This window comes from Syngnathus leptorhynchus, chromosome 13 (assembly GCF_054491065.1).
Source record: "Syngnathus leptorhynchus isolate UIUO chromosome 13, UIUO_Slep, whole genome shotgun sequence".
Taxonomy (NCBI): domain Eukaryota; kingdom Metazoa; phylum Chordata; class Actinopteri; order Syngnathiformes; family Syngnathidae; genus Syngnathus; species Syngnathus leptorhynchus.
Genome location: NC_141207.1, coordinates 529,077 through 549,820, shown reverse-complemented (window position 1 = coordinate 549,820; position 20,744 = coordinate 529,077). Strand labels below are relative to the sequence as shown.

Below are 20,744 nucleotides of genomic sequence, written 5' to 3'. Positions count from 1 at the left end.
CCCAAAAAAAACAGGTTTTATCCTTAAAAACCCAGCAAAGGGTTAGGCAAAGTGTGTGGCCTTCATCGCATCTTTGTAAAGTGCAGCTGCAATTGAAACTTGTGGACAAAACAAGGAGATCCAGTTGCCATCAAAACCCTCACCCCCACATATCCCGAAAGCATCATTTCAAAGAAAGCATGAAAGGTGACATTTATTCAATATATGCATCAACCGCGACGCTGCTCCTGCACACACAAAAGCTAATCAGAGCCTGACAAAGAGCCAAGGCGGGGTGCACGCAAACCCGACCAAAATCTACTCGTCATCCCAGGCTTGCTGCAACAGAAAGTTGGCCGCCAAGTTTTCGTTCTTCTCGCAGGCAAAATAGGCTTGGATGACCAAACCCTCGGGGAAGCCCAGCGCTTTTAACTGAAACAAGAACAGAGGCAGCAAAAGTTTACTTTTGTCGCACGAGGTAGGAAGTATTGGCATGGAAAAGAACACGAGAAGCTTTCTTGACCCTCTCAATGGCCTCTTTCTCCTGCGGTGTGACCTGGATGTAGTTGGCACGAGACTGCGCCCGTGGTTGGCTGCCACCGCTGCTGCCATTGCCGCCGCTGCTGCCATTGCCGCCGCTGCTGCCATTGCCGCCGCCGCTGCCATTGCCGCCGCCGCTGCCATTGCCGCCGCCGCTGCCATTGCCGCCGCCGCTGCCATTGCCGCCGCCGTCACTGCCGCCGCCGCCACCTTGAGGCTCATTGAGCATCTGGACAAATCGCTCTTGGTGCTGTGTGATTTGCTGTGTGATGACAAAAGGACACGGTAGCCGATGAGGCGAGCGTTTTGAGGGGGTGCCTCAGGGGTCCGCACCTGTAGGAGCTGCGGGTTGTCTCGGCCCAGCTGCTGCAGCAGGGCGGGCAGCAGAGACGGGTTCTGCTGGATGATTTGACGCATCTGCTGGAACTGAGGCTGGTTTCTCAGAAACTCCAGCGGGTTCTGCGCCGACAAAGTGACGCCGCTCGGCAACGGGCCTGACGGGAGAAGAAAGACGCCGCGTGGTTCTGAGCGGAACAATGTCAACTCAAGTGCCAGTTCCAAGTTCTCTTCTTCTTCAAGAGAAGCCTTTGAATGAGTGACAGATTGCCGCAAGGACATCAAATAAGAGGTTGTGTCCCATCAATGATGACATTGATGTGCGACAATGACACGCAAAATGGAGCGGGTGTTGTTTTTGCTCTTACGGTCTGCGTCCGCCGGTGGCGGCGTCTGCATCACGGGGGCCGGGACAGCAGGCGGGCCTGACGGAGAGTCCCCGAGTGCTGGCGTATCGCCGCCGGCTTCGGCAGCGGGGAGGCCCTGCGCCACAAAAACGTGTTTGACAGCGGCGGTGATAGGCAAACTGTTTTTCCGTATTTGGCGTGCTCACGGTGAGTAAATATTCTACGGCGCGGTCCGGGTTGTTGTAGCTGGCCCTCAGCGCAGACACCACCGCCTGGCGCTCGTACCCCATGGACATGATCTCCGACACCAGGTTTTCGTAGGCCTGGCCCGTCACTGCCGGGCAAGTAGAGACATTTTGTTTTTTTTTCCCCCCCATTAAGTCAAGGATCGGTCACCATCTTACCGAGAATAGACGCCGCCTCCTCTAGCAGGCCCAGCTCATCCGCCAGGCTGACAAACATATTTGTGGTTAATGAGGTCTGAGGAATTGGAGTGCAATTTATTGAACAAGCAATTACTGAAAAACTTCAATCAAAACTAGTGATGGGTGAATATGGCTAGCGGATATCTGTACCGGGCCTATACGATACCAGGGGTTCGATACCAGCCTCACTTCAAAGTATCGTGTACTCGCAAAGGCCGTCAATACCGGTCACCGATACAGACGTGCGTGGCTGACAAATATTTTACTGTATGAATCTGCAATTTCTGCTCCATTCTTTCATATGCCCATGAACACACAATGTTTGGATGTCTATATAGTGGCATTTTTTTTTGCATAGTCATTCTTTTTTGCTTCTTGTGTCAGTTTTACACTCAACCAAGCATGTCAAGTAAACAACTTGTAGCAGGCACATTTAGTGCAAATGCAGAGTCTTCTTTCCATTTTACTCAAAGCGATGTTCTCTGTGAAAGTGGCTGCCGCTACCCGCTCTCACCTGGAAGCTAACGTCTGGACGGACGCTCGACTTTCGGCTTCCGTCGTCGGCGCGTCGTCAGGTTTCTCGGTGTCCGTCGTGGCGGTTCCGGCATCGGGAGGGTCTTTGGCGGCAGCCGACGGAGGGGACGCATCTTCGGGAGAGGTGGTGGGAGTGTTTTCCGGGGCGGGCGGCGGCGGCACTTCTGACGACGTGGCGGCGGCGGCTTCTTCTTGTGTGGGGACGCAAACGGATGAGGAGAGCGAGGATGAGGATAAAGATGTCGCTTCTGACGTTGATGAGTTAGAGGGCAGCGGTGCAGATTGGGCCGTTGGCTTTGGGGGGGTTTGAGAGGCGGGGGATGCTTTGGGCTGCCAACACAGAAAACAAAATATTTGGATACACACAATATGACAACTGAATAATTGTCAAATGTATCTAAACCACATTGATTTGCCATGTTGGGCAACATGGCCTTCTGCGTTTCACAAAAAATAACCTGAAGTGTTTGATGACAATGATTCTCATTCACTCTTTAAATTGTATTATTTACTATGAATTTGATTATGAAACTATTCTTTTCAAAAAATAAGTCTTCTTTTTATTAAAACTAGATTTTAAACGGTTAGGATTTTGGAGCCAAGCATCAGAAAAAAAAATAACATAACCTATCACCAGACCGGTCAGAAGATGGACCAATCTAGCCAATGCATCCAATGAACTTGTTCATCGCTGCTTGTCCTGGAGGATTGGTAAAGATCCGGCCCACCAATAGTCAAAATTTTCTTAGAATCAACGGCCACTGAAATGCAGCAGATTGCGTTTGCCCCTTGCGTCTTATTTTCCGATCCCATCAATGATGACAATTTTGACACTCACACCAATCACAGATTTTGCCTAAAATGCAACATACTGAAAGTTTGAGAACTGGAAACCCACCTTGGCGACCATAAGAACCACAAAATTCTTCTCATTGATGTTGTATTCTTTCAGTGCCGTGTCGTCGTTCAGGATTTTGCCTAGCCCAAAGAAAATATGACGTGAGCAGCCTTGCTTTGTTTGACAACACATTTTGACAGTGTGATAAGCGGCATCCATTCCTTACCTGCATAGATGAGTTTTTGTCCTGCGGCGGGAAAAACATCTTTTCCTCGCTCCTCTGCGATTCTTTCCTTCAAAACTCTCACCTGGCAAACACAAAAGCAAGAATTCAACTTAACACCTAACATAACATATGGCCGCGTAATACTTTATAATTACAAGTCAGACTCTTCCCGAATGTTTGCACGAGTTGCTTCAAAGTTAATTCATGTAGCTCATCTATAAGTGTATGCCCAGAGTTGAATTTAGTATCTGCTATACATACATGTAAAGCCGCACGCACGCGCGTGCACATACACGAGAACGCATGCAGAAGGTCAAATGGTTTGAATAAAAAGTAACTGGCTTCCAATACACAAACAATGAGGAATCTTGCAGCGTCATTCAACGACACCGAGACAAGTCAATAGCAACACTTCCCTTTTGCGATTTTCAAAATAATAAAATAAAACGCGACTCATGCTATCTTTTTGTACCTCTAATAAGTTACAAAGGATGATAGTGATACTAGGAAATTCATGAAATGTGTCATTAACGGCTCGACCAAACAAACGGTGGTGCGATTTCAAACGCTACTCGTGTTTACTTCGAAGGGAAACGACGCATGTACTGCCGTAACTTGGGGTAGCTTCACACGCGGATACTACGCCGCGCGTAGGTGACGGACGAGGTGGTGCAAACACGCAAACTTGTGGCCCCTCCTCTCCGCATGTATTTTCGTGTTGAACAAAAATAAAGATTCAGAAAGCGTTTGAGACCCACACTCAACCTGAATAACGCGGAAAGGCTAGGCTGGGCCACAGTGCATGCTCCAAGCAAGCCCGCCGGTCCGGTGGGGTCTCGGTTCGCCCCCCGGCCGTCGCGTCGCCACTGTGTTTACCTCAAGCAACTTTGACTCACCGTCTCTTCGGCGTCGATGAGAATTTTGAACGTCTGCTGCTGGAGCGTCCTCAGCGTCACCGTCAGCATCCCGCCAGCCGCTAGTTCTCAAAAGACACACTGAAAACAAAAAAACAAGAAAAGAAAAAATCCTTTCGCACTTCACATTCGCTCTGCGCTCGCCGCTCCAACGACTGAAGCGTCCTAGTTTGAAGTGCACTTAGTGTCAGTGAGTGACTCAGCTGTCTGACTCAATGGAAGCCGGCCGGGGGCACAAGAGCGTCCTCTAGTAGGCCAGGGAGAGAATGACAGGAACGTGTTGCCTTCCATAACATGGGAAATAAGAGAGTCCAACGAGAGCTGAGACAAAAGCAGTTCAACCGCCTTGCTTTCCCAGGGGAGGGAGGAACATCTGTGGAGGAAGTGAGTGCGGCAATAGTGATCTTGTCCTGTGGACAGAAAGTCTCTTTGCCCAAAAAACAAAACACAGCAAGTCGCCAACTTTGATTTGAAGAGACCAATTGATCGTCATTCTGTTTATTTTCATGTGCCGCAACTGACCCAGTTATGGTTGTTTCTTTGACCCAAAAATAGGATTTGTTTAAGTGAGTCCGTTTATTCACAGAAGCTCAGATCCAGCATAAAGGAGGAGTATGGTATAGTGCTTCAAATACTTTTCTTTTTTTTTGTTGCCAAGATACACACGCTCACTGTGATTGGTGGGTTTTGGGCTGAGAAATTGGCTCTGATGGTAAATTTATATGGATGTTAAAATCCCCCATAATTATTATATTATCCGCATTGGTCACCAGGTCAGCCACGAATTCTGAGAAATTCATCCAGGAAACCAGAGTATGCCCCGGGTGGACGGTAGAGAACAGCGAGATAAAACGACGGCAAGGCCGTGGATCAAACAACGAGAACTTCAAAAGTTTGAAATGTGTTCATCGAACGAGGGCTAAGTCTAAGATGGGAATTAGACACCCCACCCTTTTTACGAGGATGCGCAACATGCGAGCTCAGACTTGTAAACTTTTTCCTGAACGTATACTTCATAATAATAATTGGCTGGAAATTTAATTAACCTGGTGTAAGTTTGATTTGTGTGAATATTTTTGTCCTTCGAAGAAAACAAACACACGTTGTAGAAGTTGGACACCATACGAAGTTGATACGAGGTGGAGGGTAATTGAAGTGCCATAAAATGATAACATTTTCTAACGTATAAATTAAACGTGACGTTTTTATGTATTTTGACCAAGTGATGTTGGCGTACTTGTGACGCGGATTGGGTTGATGCACACTTTTGGTAAGCACATTGATGGCCAAGACACTCAACCCCTACCCAAATGCAAGACTACAGTTCAGTGTTTTTGATTGTCCGCACTTCCTTGTCATCACCAGCATTATCGCTAAAGTCTTTATGGTCCTTCCTGTTATTCTCCTGCTCCTCTTCCTCCCACTTCTTCCTTTCCAGCTCGTCTTGCTCCTCCATCTTCTTCTCGGCTGCCTGGTGAGCACAAAAGGCAACAATCGACAAATGTCAAGTGTCAATCACCAAAAATAGTCCACAAAAGCCCAAGCACAAACACAGCCCAAGCATGCTAGCTCGGTCGAATGCATCACAAGTTGTCGGAAACAGCGGCAACAAGATGGCTGCCCTCCAGTTTCAGAGGCAAGTGGCCAATTGTTCGTCCCATTATGTTCACCGTGAGTGGACAGGAAGTGGCACAATGGCCGCTCCTTGAGATAAAGAATGAAAAGAACGCCACGGGGCACCGGGCTGTGAGTTTGACACTCGATTGGTTGCTTGTCTTACCCGTGTGAGTCCCCAAGTCTGCTGGGCAAACTCTTCTGCTTCTTGGACGTTGTCAGTGATGAGGAAGTTGTCAAAGATGGATCCGGCCTTCATCTAAAAGGGGGCGAGACATCACGGATCGTGATCGGACGCAGTCTGTCTGTCCGTCCGTCTGTGTGTGTGTGTGTGCGTGTCAGCATTCACCTGCCACAATTCCAATCCCAGCACACCAATGTTGTGGAACTTGTACATGTCGGCGTCGGGAACGTACTCCGGGTTGGCGATCTTGGGGTGGACCCACGGGCCTTTGTACTTGGGGTTGTTTATCTGCCTGGGCATCCAGTCGCCCTGCCGACGACAAGCAACGAGATGAGGCGTTGACGGGCGGGCCGTGTTTAGGCCGCTACGGACGCCGGACCTTGTAGTCGGGATTTGCAATCGCGCGAGGCTTCCACACGCCATCAATGTCCTCTCGCCAGTCGCTGGGTTTACGGTGTTTGGGGTCTGGGACAGTTTCTGGCTGATCCCAGTCCTGGAAAAACAACTTTTTGTTTGTCAAAAGCCCCTTTTGGCGCCACCCTATCAGAGTTTTACGCTATTTGTTCTTGAGTGGCCGTTCTGTGCGAAAGGAAAAAAACAGGCAACAGAATGAACTTCAAAACTCACTCGGCCCACCGACTCCCGAAATTTTCTAATGTTACAATTTCATTTGACTTTTTTGTCTGGGTTTTTGTACACGTTTTCACCTTAAAAACGTGTCCACCGCTCAGCTTCTCTTTTCTTGGCAGCAAACGTAAGACGTCTCGACAAACACGGCACGACATGTTACATCGTAGAAGTAACCGAGCAGGAAACAATGATGTTTTTCCAGGTATGAGAAGCAGTTGGACTCGTTCGAAGTACACTTGTTATTCTTGCTGAGCAACTCGTACACCAAAGCGCTGGGGATGTACAGATTGATTCAATCTGGAAAGCTCCACGCCAGAGCGTGGCTTGCCTTATTTGGAGTCAAAAATGGCAAGAAGTGCGCCCACCTCGGGCTTGGTGTCGTCCGGGTCGTCCACGGTGGGCCGGTCGTCCCAGTCGGCCGGTTTGCTGGCCAGGGGGTCTTTGATAGTCTTGGGGGGCAGCAGGTCCCAATCGTCCTCCAGCGAGCCCGACGCCACCTCTGAGTTGTCGATCTTCACCTGGTACGTTTGGTCCGGACGCAGCAACAGCGTGTACACGTGGCTCAGCTCGTCGTCCTGCCGGAAACAAGGGTTCACAACAGGCCCGAGAGTGGGAGAAAGTTGCCATTTTTACATCCAAAAGGAAAGGAAAGAAAAGTGTCATGAAAAACATTGACAAGAGTTTTTCTGGAAAAATATAAAATCTGAAAAAACTCTTGGGGGACATCTTTCAAAAGGCGCTGTCATTTTTGCTGACCTTGCACGGGATGTTTTTTTTTACGAGGTGCTCTTGTCCCTTGTAGTTGAGGATGACGTGCACTTTCTTGGTGACCGAGCCGCAGATGTCGGGACCTGCCGGCACACGCAACCGGCATAGTGACATAACAAAAACAAAGGCCTTCCTTCAAGCCTGACTGGAACCAATTCTGCACGAGCTTTTAACATAGGGCTTTAAAGTAGTGTCACAATTTAAATGAGGTTCTCCAGTGTCAGACTTTCAGAGGAGGACCAAAGCCAGCATTGTGCCGTGCGTAGCGTGGCATTATTTTTCTGACCGAACATGATGGAGAAGGACGAGCGGGTGTTCATCTGTGCCTGGTCGAGTTGGGCGTCAAAGAGTTTGACGTAGCCACCGCCGCAGTCCAACCCCTGCTGGTGCTTGACGCTGAACTGGATCACCAGGACTTTACCCTCATTGCTGAAGGGCTCCATGCGCGCCGACAGCGCGTAGAAGTGTGCGTCATCGCTTGTCTGGATGCCTACCAGCATACAAAGCAAGGGAAGACGTGTAAGACCAGAGACAATGACTCACAACATTCCAGCGTGCTCTTTGCAACATCACAAACACCAACAAATTCTCTATCATGATGGACTTGATTAAAACAGAATCATAACACAAGAGACTGCAAAACATTCATGTTTTAATGCTGCAAACCAATTCGTGGTGCTCTCCTTCTGGTGTGCCTTCTTTGGACACTAGGGGCAGTATAACAGACAAATGAAAATAGCTCCGCTTTAACGACTATATAAGTGACTCACTAAGAAGAGCATTTATTTTTCAAAGAGGACAAAGAATATATGTCTGCATGTATTTCAGCGTTTTTGAGTGGGATTTTAGCTGACTCGCCTTTATCCAGCTCAGCGTCACCGTAGAATTTCCCGGCGCTCAGCTTCCATTGACCGTAATCGTCCTTGTGCTTGGACTCCACCCATCGGTTTCTCCAACCATCTGAAACGTGCCGCAAAACAGTTGATATTTTCAAAATAAAAGACAACATTGACACTTTTCAATCCAATTTTTAAGGACATTCAGAAAATAGTTCAAATGGACTTTCAAGGCAAAATGTCATGTTTTTTTATGGCCAAATATAGCCCTTTATGGGGTTTGTGTGTGTGTGTGTGTGTGTGTGGGGGGGGGGGGGGTCATAGCATTCTTATCATTTAATATAGGGATATAGGGTTCGGGCGGACCATGGCAAAATATCACAAAATATCATAAATATCATAAAATATCACTCTGCAGAGCAATGCTACAAATTTTGATACAAAAACACATCATGCATTTGGCATTCAACTATCCTATGCACGTGCTGCACATTTTGTGCACATAAATTGAATCACTTTTTTTTGTACATTTTTTGTAACAGCGCATAACATTTAGAACCTAAAAGCAAACTCTTTTGTCATTCAAAAGTGCGGCCAGGGAGAGCGAAAATATAAAAAATCGCGCGGGTCCATACCGCACCTCCGTCAAGAAACTTCTCCTTGAAAAAAACAGTGGCATGGACGCTGCAGGCGAGCGCGGCCAGGAGCGCAGGGACGGCGGACGGCATCACTGAAGACGCCCAACCTCAGACCCAGTCGCGCTAATAAGGCGAGCCGGGAGAGCCAGGCACCTGTGGGCCGCGCTCATTGGCTGAGCGAGCCGGAACCCTCGGCCAATCAGAGGAGACCACGAGGATACCTTTCGGAAAAGTTCAGCAAAGATCCAACTTGGAGTAACGTTCAGGTCCAGCTTCAGGTGAGATGACGTTCAGGTTGACTCTCCGAACTAGACAGTATGTATAGATCTAAAGGCCTGCAAAAACATGTTGTATGTGATTATGACTGACATCCTTGCAAAGAAACAAAATGGACCACCGAAAATATCCAAAGGCAACTAATTTGAGCAAATAGTAGTTGGATACTTAATTGCGAGTTATTTAAGACATGTAAGAAAAAAAAAAGTCCTATTTCTGGATCAGTTTCGAGTTGAAAGATTGGGTGACATACTCTAACATGACGTCAGCACCTCCATATAAATAAAGATGAGTCGAGTCGAGTCTGTTGCAGTCTGGCGCCCTCTGCCGGACAAGTGAGTTAAGCAGTTTGATCTTCGTCCTCGTTGCATGTTTCGAGACAGAAAATCGACTGAATAAAAACAAAGTTTGGCTCATTCTGTAACAGTTCCACACACAGTATTGGGAAAATTGCTTTACTTGGAACAAGTATCACACTCTCAATTGGCATGTGAAGATTAGCCCCAAGACACACAGAAACAGGTTTTGAAAACACAAAATATTTTCTTTAATTGCCCAAAATCAAGTTGTTCTTCTTTGTACTGTCTCTCCTCAGATCTGTGACCAGGTTGTGTAGTTTTTCTGATAGCGCCACCTGGTGGAAAGATGCACAAAACGATGACGGAAAGGTATTCTTCTGACACACATTGAATGATTTTAGCTCACCACGTAAACGTCGGGCCCTTGCAGTTGCTTATGTCGAGGGTGAAGGCTCTGGATGGAGCTCTGGACGGTAGCTTTAGTTTCTGCGGCACTGCACGATGGCTGCATCACCTCAAAAGTGCAGCAGACACGTTCACAAATCTGACAGCTGTTGGTTTCAGGAGATGGCAAAATACAAGCTCGTAGGACTCGGGAACTAATGACCGAGCGATGCAGTTACTTTGCGTACCAAATCTGCAAAGGAAGCAAGTTCTTTTTTCAAAGAAATCAGCTCATTTGATCGCTATTAGGATGTTGCATCACGGTTTTTAATCCAAATATTTTTTGATTAGTAACCTGCTCTCTTGCACATTGTTATTTATGTGTCAAGAATTACGTCGTTCCTACCTACGACCTTTCAGCTCAATTCTTTTTCTCTTTTTTATTTAAGTGCCGACGAAATACATGCACTTCCAACAGATTTGAGCTAACCAGCCACGTGTTGTCTTCCGGGTTAGAGCAACGTCGGCGTCTGGTCTGTTGACTGCCATTTCTGTCCTGGACCGTGTCGGCTACTTGTTTCGCCTTTTCCTGTTTTCAGTGCGCCCCCGTCTCTCGTTTTGTTTTACTCGTGTTGTCTTGTTTGCTGTTTTCCGTGTCTCTCTCGTATTCTCCCCACTATTATTATTTCATGGAACATCACTGTGGTATTCAAGGTACATAACTGTGGTAAGAGACCCTTCAGGGCCTTCCATTCTTTGATAACCAAATCTGCCTGTGGTCCTACTGACTCACAAAAGATTCTGTTCACACTTTTAGGGTGAGGAGCATACGACACACCTGGCCTCGGGCGAACATTTCCCGGTGCAGACAAACGACCTTGAGCGGAGTAACGGAGAGAGGGGCGTCGCCGGCGCCGGCCAGAGGGTGACACTTCAGAGGACGTCCAGCCACTGGGGGGGGCTCCGCGGCCACACACAGCAAGTCCAAAAAGGGATGTCCTGCACAAAGGTGGAGTGGCACAAAACAAACATTGACATAGGAGGAGAAATGAAAAATTGACCATTTATACTTTGTGACTCGCCGGCGCTGCCGACAAGCTGCTCTTCTTACCGTCGGCATCCATCAGCCTGTAGATGGCTTTCCTTCCCGGGATGGTACTCTTTTCTGGATCTTCGCTGAACTTCATCCTGGGTCTACCCCCGACCTCCACAAGCTGCAAACAGCCACAGATCAGCACTCGACGCTCGGACCGAAGCGCCACAATGACCATACCTTATAGACACAACCCAGCGAAGGTTGTTTACTGCAGGTGACGAGATGTGTTCCAACCCCGAGCACATCAACCTCGTTCTCCTGAAGCCAAAAGGGACATGAACAAGACATGGCGGACGCAACTAAGGTTCAATATTTGGTGCCTTCACCTTGTTGTTGAGTTCCACCATTGCTTGCTCTGAGATATTATTGGTGGCAACAATGGTCAGTGAATCAAAGGCGGGGAGGGAGAAGCTGGCGAGAGCAAAAAGAGGCGAGAGGGAGATGAGCCTGGGGTCACGTTGGCCAACAAGAAGAGCGCGGCGCGGCGCGGCACGGCACGGCGCGCCACCTTGCTCACCGCTCGCGACAGAGCCGGAGGGCGCGGCGCACATCCAGCGATTGCTTGCAGAGGTCGCCGCTGTCCAGACGGACCCCCAGAGGCCGATAGCCCAGCTCGCACAGTGCCAGCGCCACGGCGCAGAAGTTCACCAGGCCGCTGCTAAAAGAAGCCAGACGCAGACGGCCGTCGCGTTTACAAGCCAGCGAGACGCAAAACAGATCAACCTACCGGGCCACACTGTAGCTGTCGATCACCGGCAGGAAGTTGTGGGGGTAAGTGATGGCGTACGAGAGGAAGGCGGCCAACTCCCCCTCGTGGATTTTCCTGGGCTCCGCCCCCAAAAGCTCACACACCCGCCCTAGCCAACCCTTGGTCAGCGAAACAAAGTCCACCCGTTCGGGGGCCCTCTTCACGTCGACAAGGGTCTAGTGGGAAGGCAAAATGTGCAGCAGATAAGAGCCCACTCTGACGGAAGCTTACATTGTCACGATATGGAGAGCCGTGACATCACGTGCCAGCCATCTTTTGCCATCGTGCGCACTCACTTGCAGCGAGACCTGATCCAGAGAGCTAAAGGAGGTGACGAAGGAGTGAGCCATGGTGCCCGTAACCGGGATGCCAAACAGCAAGCCGGCCTGAACATTGCTGCTCACATCGAAGCCTGAAAGGCAAAAGCGGGATTCCTTCTCTATGCTGACCTCTGACCTCGCTCTGGCTCTGGCTCTGGCTCTGGCTCACCTCCAATATAGGAGTATCTGGAAGCGCTCAGGCCTCCGTCGGGGCCCTGCGCCCTTCGGAGCCCCATCTCCAGCAGCTTCCTGCGGGGGCCGGACGCCAGGCGGAAGCGGGCCGCGTTACTGCAAACCAGACTGGAAGAAACAGCAGCTTTGGTCAGGAAATGGCTTTTTGTTGTCATTTAGCGGCGTGTTCGAATAACCTGGCATAGTTGACGAGACAAAGCAAGCTGGTCTCCAGCAACTGGACCACAGCCAGAGGGCCAGAAACCTCCATCAGAGGCTCCTGCAGACACAGCACACGTCACTGCGTGCCAGTCCCGCTCGCCGTCGCGTGGTCGCGCATCTCACCCGGGCAAAGACCACCGAGCCCTCCGGGGCAGAGCGCAGCGACACGCCCGAGCAGTCCAGGCTACTCAGAAACACGAAGAAGGCGGGCTCCGTAGCCGCTGGTAAAGCGGAGCGCAGGAAGTCCACGTCTACATCAGAGAGAAAAGATGGATCCGTTTGCTCTCTCACCCCATCACGTCCTCACACTCAATTGTGCCATTGACATCATATGCAGATCACTCTTTGTCAAGAGTGAGATGGAGTGTCTATGTTATTGAAGAGGGAACCGATACTGACACTTTGCGTGACATTTTGACCTGTTCTTCAATCAAGTGGCAAACGGCTCACAGCATTGACGCAGTGACGTGCAGAAAGTTGAGCTCCTTTGCATGGAGGTTCATGCAAAGAGCCCACGTCATTAGCATTGCTTTTTGGGTGTTCAATTGGGCTTTGAATGCACTTCACGTCAAGAGCAGAACGTGAATCAACTTCAAGAAAAAAAATGGAAGTTGACTGACACATACGTGTGTTCTTCATGTTTTGATTGAAAACAAGCTGGTGCTGTTGCCGTACGGCATCACTTTTCACTTTCCACTCAAGGCGTGCGCACTCTGACAGCAGGGATACAGATTTGTACAGGGCTAACTACTTTGGCACACACCACAACTGCATGAATGACAAGCAACGAGCATGTACAATATTTGCTTCCAAGTTAAAGCGATATCTTACCAAGAAGAAAACTTGTTTGGAATTCATAACCTGGAGATATCATTTGGAGCGTGGTTATCCTCCTTTAAATCCTGTATCTCAAAGAAATTCACTTCAAAATCTTACATATGTATCACCAAATTGGTTGATAATGACGTTTTAGGAGCAATTGTGATCCCAAAATTACAATTCATCTACTCTGCAACTGTTGTGTTACTTCGAAATTTTGAAATGATGTTAGAAACTAAAACAAAATCTCGCTATATATATATATATAATATAATATATATATATATATATATATCTCACACAAAAGTCACATAAGTAGGCGGCTCAGTGGCGCACTGGGTAGCACGTCTGCCTCACAATTAGGTGGGTGCCAGTTCGACTCCGGTTCTCTGTGTGCCCTGCGATTGGTTGGCAGCCAGTTCAGGGTGTCCCCCGCCTACTGCCCGATGACGACTGGGATAGGCTCCAGCGCGCCCGCGACCTTCGTGGGGACTAAGCGGTTCAGAAAATGGATGGATGGATGGATGGATAAATCAATGTTTGATTATTTTGGGGAAAATTACACATTCACATAGCAAAACATAATCTTTGTTCTCCACTTCCTATTTTTTTTCCTGAGCCGAGATCATATGTTCATGTCTTGTGCCTCGTTACGAACAAAAAAATGGCTCTATTGAACAGAGATCTTTGCTGTAAGCCTTGATTAAATGGAAAAGGTATTTCAATTGTGAATTATACGTTTATATTTTAGGAGGGTCCGGCCCTCGCTGTGTGGAGTTTGCATATGTTCTCCCCGAGCCCGCGTGGAATTTAGATGGATGGATTGATGGATGGACGTTTGTGTTTTCCAGTTATTGCCAACCAGCAAATGGAAAACCTGGAACGTCTGTATGCAACTGTTTCCTTAAGAAAGAAAAAAAAAAAAGGATCCGCTTTGCCAGCAAACGTCGTTGCCACTTTGGAACTGGCGGCGAACCTTAACGTGCACGCTTGTGGACTGTTGGACAATCCGCAGTAGTCCACTGTTCAGTGAGGGACACCCCACCTGGAATGATCTTGTGTGTTTGGAATTCGCGGACGGTCACGCGAACGCGTGGTGCTCGAGCTGTTACGCAACCAAATGCCAATACAAAACGTAAAGTGACGCGCGTTAAAGTTGACATGAAACCTTCTCAAATAGTTCCTCACCTTGGTCTGTGAAGCGAAAGTTGCGCAAGAAGAGCAAGCAGTCGCCGAGGCCGGCGAAGAGAGCGAAGCAGCCCCGAAAGGGATTCTCCCTGAAGTAGAGCTCGAACACGGCGTGCTCGTGGTGCCGTCCGGCGCGCCAGTAGGCGTACGCCATGGTGAAGTGGTACAGATCGCTCAGCAGCGGCGGTACCCGCTCCAGGATGGACCCCTCCGCAGGTCGTTCGCATGTGCTGCTGCAAGGCGCTGCCATCTTTCACTGAGTGACGCCGAGGGTCGCTGGGACTTGAAATTCACGCACGCACGCAAGCAAGCAGGCGCCTGACGGGGTGTGACGCAGGAGTGAGTAACACACACAAGTAGATTCAAGCTTTTGCTCCCGTTCCAACTCCTCCCCTCTGTACGGCGTTACAGAGACAGAGCGCTAGTGGTACGACAGATAGATATGATTCCCTCAGGCTGTCGCTCTGATCAACTCTCACCATTCAGAGACTCAATAACATCCTGTTCTCGTCACTTCAATGTTATAAGACAGAGACTGAGATCAACCGGAGTCAAATTCCAAACTTGGTCAATAAAGCTGATCCATGAAATTAAGAAGTCAAGTATGACTACTGTATTTCATACACGTAGAGAGCTTTTGATCCTGTCGGCAAACATGTTCAAGAAGTTAAATATGAATATTGTAATACATAGTCAATACAAGTTGGAAAAGAAGTCAAATACGCAGAGGGCTTTTCATCCTGTCGGCAAACATGTTCAACAAGTCAAATATGAATATTGTAATACTACAGTCAATACACGTTCGATAAGAGGAAGCACATAGTGTCACGTGACTGATTTGAAGTACGAGAACAGTAAATGAATGCATGAAAACCATTGAGCACATTACCCGCCTTGAAAAAACCAAGTACGACCCTCTGGCACGTCACAAACCGAATCAAATGCCAGCCACGTAAACGGCCAATTAGATTATTCAGTCAATTGACAGTTCAACTGATGCATCGTATTTATATAGACTATAGAAATCCGCATCCTCTCTAGATGGAGGCCATCAATACATATGTGCAGTCATTTTTGATTGTAAGATGTAGCACAGCGGATCAGCTGCTTTTTTTTGGTCTGGATGAGGCACCCTTGGAGTGTTCCGCATGTCAGCGAGTGCAGAGGGAGCTGGGACAGTGCCCTGGCACCTTTAATCCAAGCCAGCTCATTCAAAAACGCCTTGGCAGTAATGAGGCCTCAGTGCAAGAATCCTTTATTAAGTGACAACAAAACAAGGAGTGGCGAGTAATTACTTAAATCTTGTTGAAAGCGGCCACGTCGACACTCTGAACCTGAAACGACAAGAGCAAAACATTTGACTCCAAAGAAATAGCAGCACTCGCGTTCACCGTTCGGAAGGATTTGATGAGTTATCAACATGGCTTTCTTGGAAAACATTTCAAGCAAATTATTTTGTACTTTTTTTCTCTTGGGAAATTGGGAGTCTTATCTTCATTCAGAGGTTTGGGCAAATTTGGGCGACGTGGCTAGAGTTCACTAACCTGAGGGGTACTAACTTTTCTCCCTAACAAACCTCTGTGATCGTCCACTCACTTAGATGTCTCTTTGGTTCTTAGCATTGTGGAAGGCGACTCACATAGTCTTCGAACTTGGTGATCTCCTCCTCCAGCATGTCCGTCCCCACCTTGTCATCTTCCACCACACAGGAGATCTGTAGCTTGTTGATGCCGTAACCCACGGGGACCAGCTTGGACATCCCCCACAGCAGACCGTCGGCTTGCACCGAGCGCACGCGGCGCTCCAGCTCGCCCATGTCTGTTTCGTCGTCCCACTGAGGAGACAGCGGGACCGGTACGTGCCTTTCGGGACCGGGACGCGCCTTTGGAGCCACGGACGGTTGTCGGACTCTTACCGGTTTGACGTCCAGTAAGATGGAGGACTTGGCGATGACTGCGGGCTTCTTGGCCTTTCGCTCGGCGTAGTCTTTCAAGCGCTGCTCTTTGAGTTTTTGCGCCTCCTGGTCATCGTCGTCACTGCCAAAAAGGTCCACGTCGTCATCGTCGTGGTCGAGCTGCTGTTTTGCCACGCTGCTGGTGTGCTGCGCAGCCGTTCCCTGAGAGCAGTCAGTGTTGGCGGCAAGTCAAAGGCGGCAAAAGTGCACACACACTCACATTTGTGTAAGGCGCCGAAGGAGCCGCCGTGACCGGCGCCGCAGCCACCGGGCTTTTCTCCAAGACGACCACTCGACATTCCAGCTTGGAGAGCGATGCCCTCAGGTCTTCCACCACTAAAAACGCAGTTGTAATGCCGTCAAAAACTGGTCCGTTTGGCAGCACACTTTCAACCTGCAATGGTGAACTTGATTCTGCAAGGTTTGTTAGACTGTTTTTGGTTTTCAAACAGCAAGAAATGGCAGCACCTACCTCGATTTAAGGTCTTGTTCTCCAGCTCCAGGCTTGTGACCCGTGAGATGAGTTCTTGATCAGCCGCGCCGCAGCCGCCGCTGCTGCTGCTGCAGGTGCTCTAGAGCACAAGAACAAACACAAAACAACATCGTGATTGCTCTCGATCGGGATGTTTGCGATCAGTAAACGTGCTGAGGACATTTCAAATTGCTTCTTAAAGGTCTGGGTATTTTTCACGGGATAGATATTGTCGACGGTGTGGCCTTGGCTTTCATGTTTGATGGGGTCAAACTCACGCCCGCCAGTGACTTCTGAATGTTCTCGCGGGCGCGGGCGATGTCTTGAAGAATGGCGTTCGCTCCCGCATCCTTCACAGAAATGACAGACAAATGCCTTTCAATGTCGAACATCGAGACACGTTGCGTCCAAATCAACCGAATTTAAGTAACCGAGTGGATTCGCTCACCTTTGGCGTCGATTGCGAGGAGGCGCCGACCCGCTCGAAGAACAGTCGCTCCGCCTCATCGTAGCGACTTTTGTCCAACCAGATCTTCTCCTGGGCCAGAAAGTTGACAGAGTTCATCTCGCTAAAGACCAAAAGACAAACGGGCGGGACATGAACCAGCAAGATGTAAGCAGTCATGTGAATCACACTGATGGGGAAAAAAGAGTCAAACAAAAAGGCTACGCCCCTGCCTGTGGACATGCCATGTTTTGGGGATGTGAGGCCTTTCAAAGCTTTTACGTCTGCAATGTTTCCTATTTCGCAAATTTTTGTCAATATCACCCAAAAATGGCATTTGATCAGGGGTGTGTAGACTTCTGATATCCACTGTATGTAATGACACTTTTGACATGTGAATGTGATGACACACTGCAATCGCGCTAAAATCAGTTCCACTAACTAGACGAGGGTGTCACATTTAACAAGCCCAACACAAATACAACAACAAAAAACAAACTTGTGAGGTCATATGCAACAAGTCAAACAATTGTTCAAAAATGGGAAAAATTAACTACAACAAATGAAGAAAAAAAGAGCATTTGAAAAGTTGTGGAGGAAATGAAAAATGCCTGAAGCTGATCCCGTCTGCAGGCGGACTCATACTTTGGGCCAGCAGTGGCGGATTCTGCGGATGTTTGCGTTTTGGGCCTGCGAGCTTTGTTGGGCGGCGACGCTTCACCTCCACGACGAGCATGGAAACGCATCTCGGCCGCATCGAAGCGCCACTTGTCCAACCACACCCGCTCGCCGTCGGGATGAAGAAACCAGCCGAGTGGAAGATGGGGCCGGCGGCGCTTGGTCTCGGCTGGCTCCTCCTCCTCCTGGATGGGGTGCAGAGCGTGGAAAACCTCGGCTTTGCCTTCTTGCGCTCGGGTGACGCTCGGGGGGAGCCGGCCGCTCCTGGGGCCTGAGCTACCGGGCGACTGTCCGGACGAATTGTCGGCGTACAGGTTTTGGTGGAAGGCGGCTTCGGCACGATCGTACAGCGGCTTCTCCAGCCACACCTCTCCAAACATTTCTGCTAAAACAGGAGGCAGGCCATTGACCAAGTGGGGAGGAGTGGGTGTGAGCACCCTCTGCTGGGGGCCGGTGGCAGCGGGTGTCGGTGCCCGAGACCCGTAGCCTTCGCCGGGCGATTGGGCTGCTGCGGAGCTCTCTGAAGCCTTCTGGATGCTCCAGCGCAGGGACTCGGGTTCATCTTGCGTCAAAGGTTTCTTCCCGGGTGAAGAGTTGTTTGGTGGACTCGGAGCCGAGCCCTTCCACTCGGACGATTTTGCCAGCCAGCACTGATAGAGGCTCTCCGCTCGCTCGTAGGCGCTCCGTTGAAACCAGACGTCGGCGCATTCCCAGCGCAGGGCCGTCGGTCCGGTTCGGCCATCGCAGTTCTCCCGAGTTTTGCAGTTGGAGGCGCATTTCTTGCCGCGCCGCCTTTTTCCACTGGGCTTGACATCACCGTCAGAGCTTGGGCTTTCCTGAGAGGATGACGCGCCTCCGTTTTGCCAGGCCAAGCTGGACGCGTTTTGACACTCGCCGAGCGGGTCGGCGGAAGAGGCCGCCTTATTATGGTCTGGCGTAGACGCGGCGCAACACTTGGGGGCCTCCTTTGACATCTTTGATTGGTTAACAGGAAAAAAGAGAACAAATACAGGCTTGTGCATTAGTTGGAGTAAAGCAGCACAAAGTGACTCAAGACCCGTTCACACGTGCCGCGCAAAGTGCGCTTTTGCGTTTACTGGCTCTCGTGGACTTGATTCAGCCACTTGCCACGTTTGCATTTCATGGACAAAAAAATCAGGTTTTTACGTGGGAACTCAAATTTCTAAAGCATCATTGTTTGCACAATGTCATCCTTGGCCATGTGGACACAAGAAGGGGCTTATTTCAGATCGCTTTTGCCCAGGCAAACTAAAACTTTGCTGACAGACTTTGATAACACAAAGAATAAATCGACATTTCAGTTCTCACATGCCAGATTCATTGGCAGCGAATGAGCCCGTTCTGTTTGACTGCGGAACTAACAAAAACCTTCAACTGTTGCGACAAGTGTGAAAGGGAAACTCCAAAACTGGGGAGAAGTCGGCTTCAGAGGTCCTTCTTGGCGGACAACAGCAAACCTCCAATATCAAGCAGTGTCCGAGGGACAGATATCATGCAAATGAGCAAGGCAAGCAGAATGACTTTTTTTTCCATGATCATTTCCGACTCAACTCAAAAGACATTGAAACCTTCAAATGCAACAAAACCTGACCAATGACATTCTGACTGGTGCCAATTCATCCATGCAGAGATTCCTTAACAATGCAAAATTGTGGAAGCCAAAGTGTCAGAAGGCATTCCTCATGCAGGCCATGCGGTTGGGACAGCATTAATGCTGCTGGCGTGAATGGCGGACATGCGGCCCCTTCCCATCCGTTTGATGGGATGAACATCAACGGACGGCGGGTCATATTTGACTGCAGTCAAGTAGCCGGTCGCGCTCGAGGTTTGAACTCACCGTCCTTGCCAAGTCTCAAATAAATGGCGCAAATGTTAATCCAGTTAAGCGCAAGCCATTGGAAGAGAAATTTGAAAGCAAATCACAATCTTGCAAAGAACAGGTCAGTCTGGGGTCAATCATAAATACAGAAGAGCTAGAATCACATCAAAACATTTTCAATGCTCAGTTATTGAACTATTTGACATGTGAGGCTGGATGACTCTTAAGTGGTTCTAATTTCAAGATACATCTTTCATAACATGTCGGGGACAGAAAGATATTCAAGGTCGATTTCAAGGTCAAGGTACACCACCCTATCCCTACTGTGAATCCCGGAAGAGGCAATGTTGTGTTCTGGTACTGCTCAGCTGCATTGTGTGCAGGGTACGATGAGGTGTCACGACGAGCACCATGTTCTGGGGAGAAATGTGCCCCCAATTTCCAATAATTTGTGTGATGATCTCTAATTTGGTATAAGGAACAGGACCACTAGCCATTCACTGTGATGGGATATATATATATTCACCTGCCTAACCTTCGGACGGTAGCAGGTGACCGAAACAGAATAAATGTCAGAGTGGTGGACTGCGAAAGAAATGAGGAGAAAATGCCACAGTCCCCTCCAAATTTGGGAGGAGATGGTGCAAGATGTCGTGCGATGGATGCAGGAGGCTAGGCAGCCGATTAGGCTCAGCAATTGTCGCTCTTCCTGGGTGGGATGACAGCCTCGCAATACGCTCCTAACCGCACTGACCTACGTCATTTGCTTTCAAGCTAAGACAATAGCAGGGGCGAAGCTTTGCTTTCAGCCGGTAGACACCCCGCTAGGCTCGGCCTCGTTCTGCTCGCGAGCCGTCCGTCCGTCCGTCCGTCTGCTAGCCGTGGCTAACACATGGCCGGTACCCAAAACACTGGCGAAGCCTCCTTTCTCGTTTCCCAAAGGCAACGAACGGCAGGCAGCAAGCGAGGCAGAGTCCCCCAACCCGCACTTTTACTTACTGTTTGATGCTCTGCTCGTTGTAG

General features: G+C 49.2%; 4 protein-coding genes and 1 long non-coding RNA gene across 10 annotated transcripts; 1 reads left to right on the top strand and 4 right to left on the bottom strand.

The window, feature by feature from the left end:
• Positions 1–175: 175 nt before the first annotated feature.
• LOC147046750 (lysine-specific demethylase RAD23B-like) lies at positions 176–4,440 on the bottom strand. 3 transcript variants are annotated; one of them, XM_085929103.1, is made up of 11 exons: positions 4,122–4,440; positions 3,226–3,307; positions 3,060–3,139; positions 2,142–2,491; positions 1,607–1,653; positions 1,409–1,536; positions 1,224–1,338; positions 853–1,013; positions 652–781; positions 503–618; positions 176–411 (listed from the first exon to the last, which is right to left on the bottom strand). In XM_085929103.1, exons 1-11 carry the CDS (start codon positions 4,188–4,190, stop codon positions 298–300), a joined length of 1,392 nt encoding a protein of 463 aa, XP_085785229.1. In that variant the 5' UTR covers positions 4,191–4,440; the 3' UTR covers positions 176–297. The 3 variants fall into 3 exon arrangements, with proteins under 3 accessions (XP_085785229.1, XP_085785228.1, XP_085785230.1); XM_085929102.1 differs by having other exon boundaries at positions 503–781; XM_085929104.1 differs by lacking the exon at positions 4,122–4,440 and adding an exon at positions 3,487–3,741 and having other exon boundaries at positions 503–781.
• Positions 4,441–4,602: 162 nt separating this feature from the next.
• Positions 4,603–8,930, bottom strand: LOC147046749 (calreticulin-like). The gene is made up of 9 exons (XM_085929105.1): positions 8,812–8,930; positions 8,194–8,295; positions 7,622–7,825; positions 7,324–7,418; positions 6,933–7,142; positions 6,317–6,430; positions 6,103–6,246; positions 5,920–6,012; positions 4,603–5,610 (listed from the first exon to the last, which is right to left on the bottom strand). Exons 1-9 carry the CDS (start codon positions 8,897–8,899, stop codon positions 5,458–5,460), a joined length of 1,203 nt encoding a protein of 400 aa, XP_085785231.1. The 5' UTR covers positions 8,900–8,930; the 3' UTR covers positions 4,603–5,457.
• Positions 8,931–9,041: 111 nt separating this feature from the next.
• Positions 9,042–13,863, top strand: LOC147046748 (uncharacterized). The gene is made up of 3 exons (XR_015068048.1): positions 9,042–9,087; positions 9,681–9,753; positions 10,586–13,863. It is a non-coding gene; the product is annotated as an uncharacterized LOC147046748 (long non-coding RNA).
• Positions 9,534–14,657, bottom strand: naprt (nicotinate phosphoribosyltransferase). Of its 4 annotated transcripts, XM_085929101.1 has the most exons (14): positions 14,333–14,479; positions 13,157–13,227; positions 12,449–12,576; positions 12,301–12,383; positions 12,102–12,232; positions 11,909–12,024; positions 11,592–11,788; positions 11,382–11,522; positions 11,191–11,275; positions 11,042–11,122; positions 10,880–10,982; positions 10,607–10,767; positions 9,791–9,898; positions 9,534–9,719 (listed from the first exon to the last, which is right to left on the bottom strand). In XM_085929101.1, exons 2-14 carry the CDS (start codon positions 13,197–13,199, stop codon positions 9,633–9,635), a joined length of 1,464 nt encoding a protein of 487 aa, XP_085785227.1. In that variant the 5' UTR covers positions 13,200–13,227; positions 14,333–14,479; the 3' UTR covers positions 9,534–9,632. The 4 variants fall into 4 exon arrangements, with proteins under 4 accessions (XP_085785227.1, XP_085785223.1, XP_085785226.1 ...); XM_085929097.1 differs by lacking the exon at positions 13,157–13,227 and having other exon boundaries at positions 14,333–14,657; XM_085929100.1 differs by lacking the exon at positions 13,157–13,227 and having other exon boundaries at positions 9,791–9,889; positions 14,333–14,657.
• A 907-nt stretch (positions 14,658–15,564) lies between these two features.
• On the bottom strand, positions 15,565–20,703 carry LOC147046746 (uncharacterized). Its single transcript, XM_085928438.1, has 8 exons — positions 17,849–20,703; positions 17,207–17,327; positions 17,037–17,108; positions 16,759–16,858; positions 16,507–16,622; positions 16,248–16,448; positions 15,972–16,166; positions 15,565–15,666 (listed from the first exon to the last, which is right to left on the bottom strand). Exons 1-8 carry the CDS (start codon positions 18,901–18,903, stop codon positions 15,628–15,630), a joined length of 1,899 nt encoding a protein of 632 aa, XP_085784564.1. The 5' UTR covers positions 18,904–20,703; the 3' UTR covers positions 15,565–15,627.
• Positions 20,704–20,744: the final 41 nt, after the last annotated feature.

Bases quoted from the DNA above. Each gene is read 5' to 3' on its own strand.
- LOC147046749 (XM_085929105.1), bottom strand. From the start codon at position 8,899: ATGCCGTCCGCCGTCCCTGCGCTCCTGGCCGCGCTCGCCTGCAGCGTC. The intron at 7,826-8,193 runs GCGAGTCAGCTA...GTATGCTGGTAG, and splicing joins TGACGCTGAGCTGGATAAAG to GCATCCAGACAAGCGATGAC. The intron at 6,247-6,316 runs GTCCGGCGTCCG...TGTCGTCGGCAG, and splicing joins TTGCAAATCCCGACTACAAG to GGCGACTGGATGCCCAGGCA.
- naprt (XM_085929097.1), bottom strand. From the start codon at position 14,582: ATGGCAGCGCCTTGCAGCAGCACATGCGAACGACCTGCGGAGGGGTCC. The intron at 12,233-12,300 runs GTTATTCGAACA...TGTTTCTTCCAG, and splicing joins TGTCTCGTCAACTATGCCAG to TCTGGTTTGCAGTAACGCGG. The intron at 11,276-11,381 runs GTGAGCAAGGTG...TGCTCTCGCCAG, and splicing joins CTCCGGCTCTGTCGCGAGCG to CTTCTCCCTCCCCGCCTTTG.
- LOC147046750 (XM_085929102.1), bottom strand. From the start codon at position 4,190: ATGCTGACGGTGACGCTGAGGACGCTCCAGCAGCAGACGTTCAAAATT. The intron at 3,308-4,121 runs GTGAGTCAAAGT...TGTGTTTGCCAG, and splicing joins TCATCGACGCCGAAGAGACG to GTGAGAGTTTTGAAGGAAAG. The intron at 412-502 runs GTCAAGAAAGCT...TTCTTGTTTCAG, and splicing joins AGAAAGAGGCCATTGAGAGG to TTAAAAGCGCTGGGCTTCCC.
- LOC147046746 (XM_085928438.1), bottom strand. From the start codon at position 18,903: ATGCACAAGCCTGTATTTGTTCTCTTTTTTCCTGTTAACCAATCAAAG. The intron at 17,328-17,848 runs GTATGAGTCCGC...TTTGGTCTTTAG, and splicing joins TCCGCCACTGCTGGCCCAAA to CGAGATGAACTCTGTCAACT. The intron at 16,449-16,506 runs GTGAGTGTGTGT...GACTGCTCTCAG, and splicing joins CTTCGGCGCCTTACACAAAT to GGAACGGCTGCGCAGCACAC.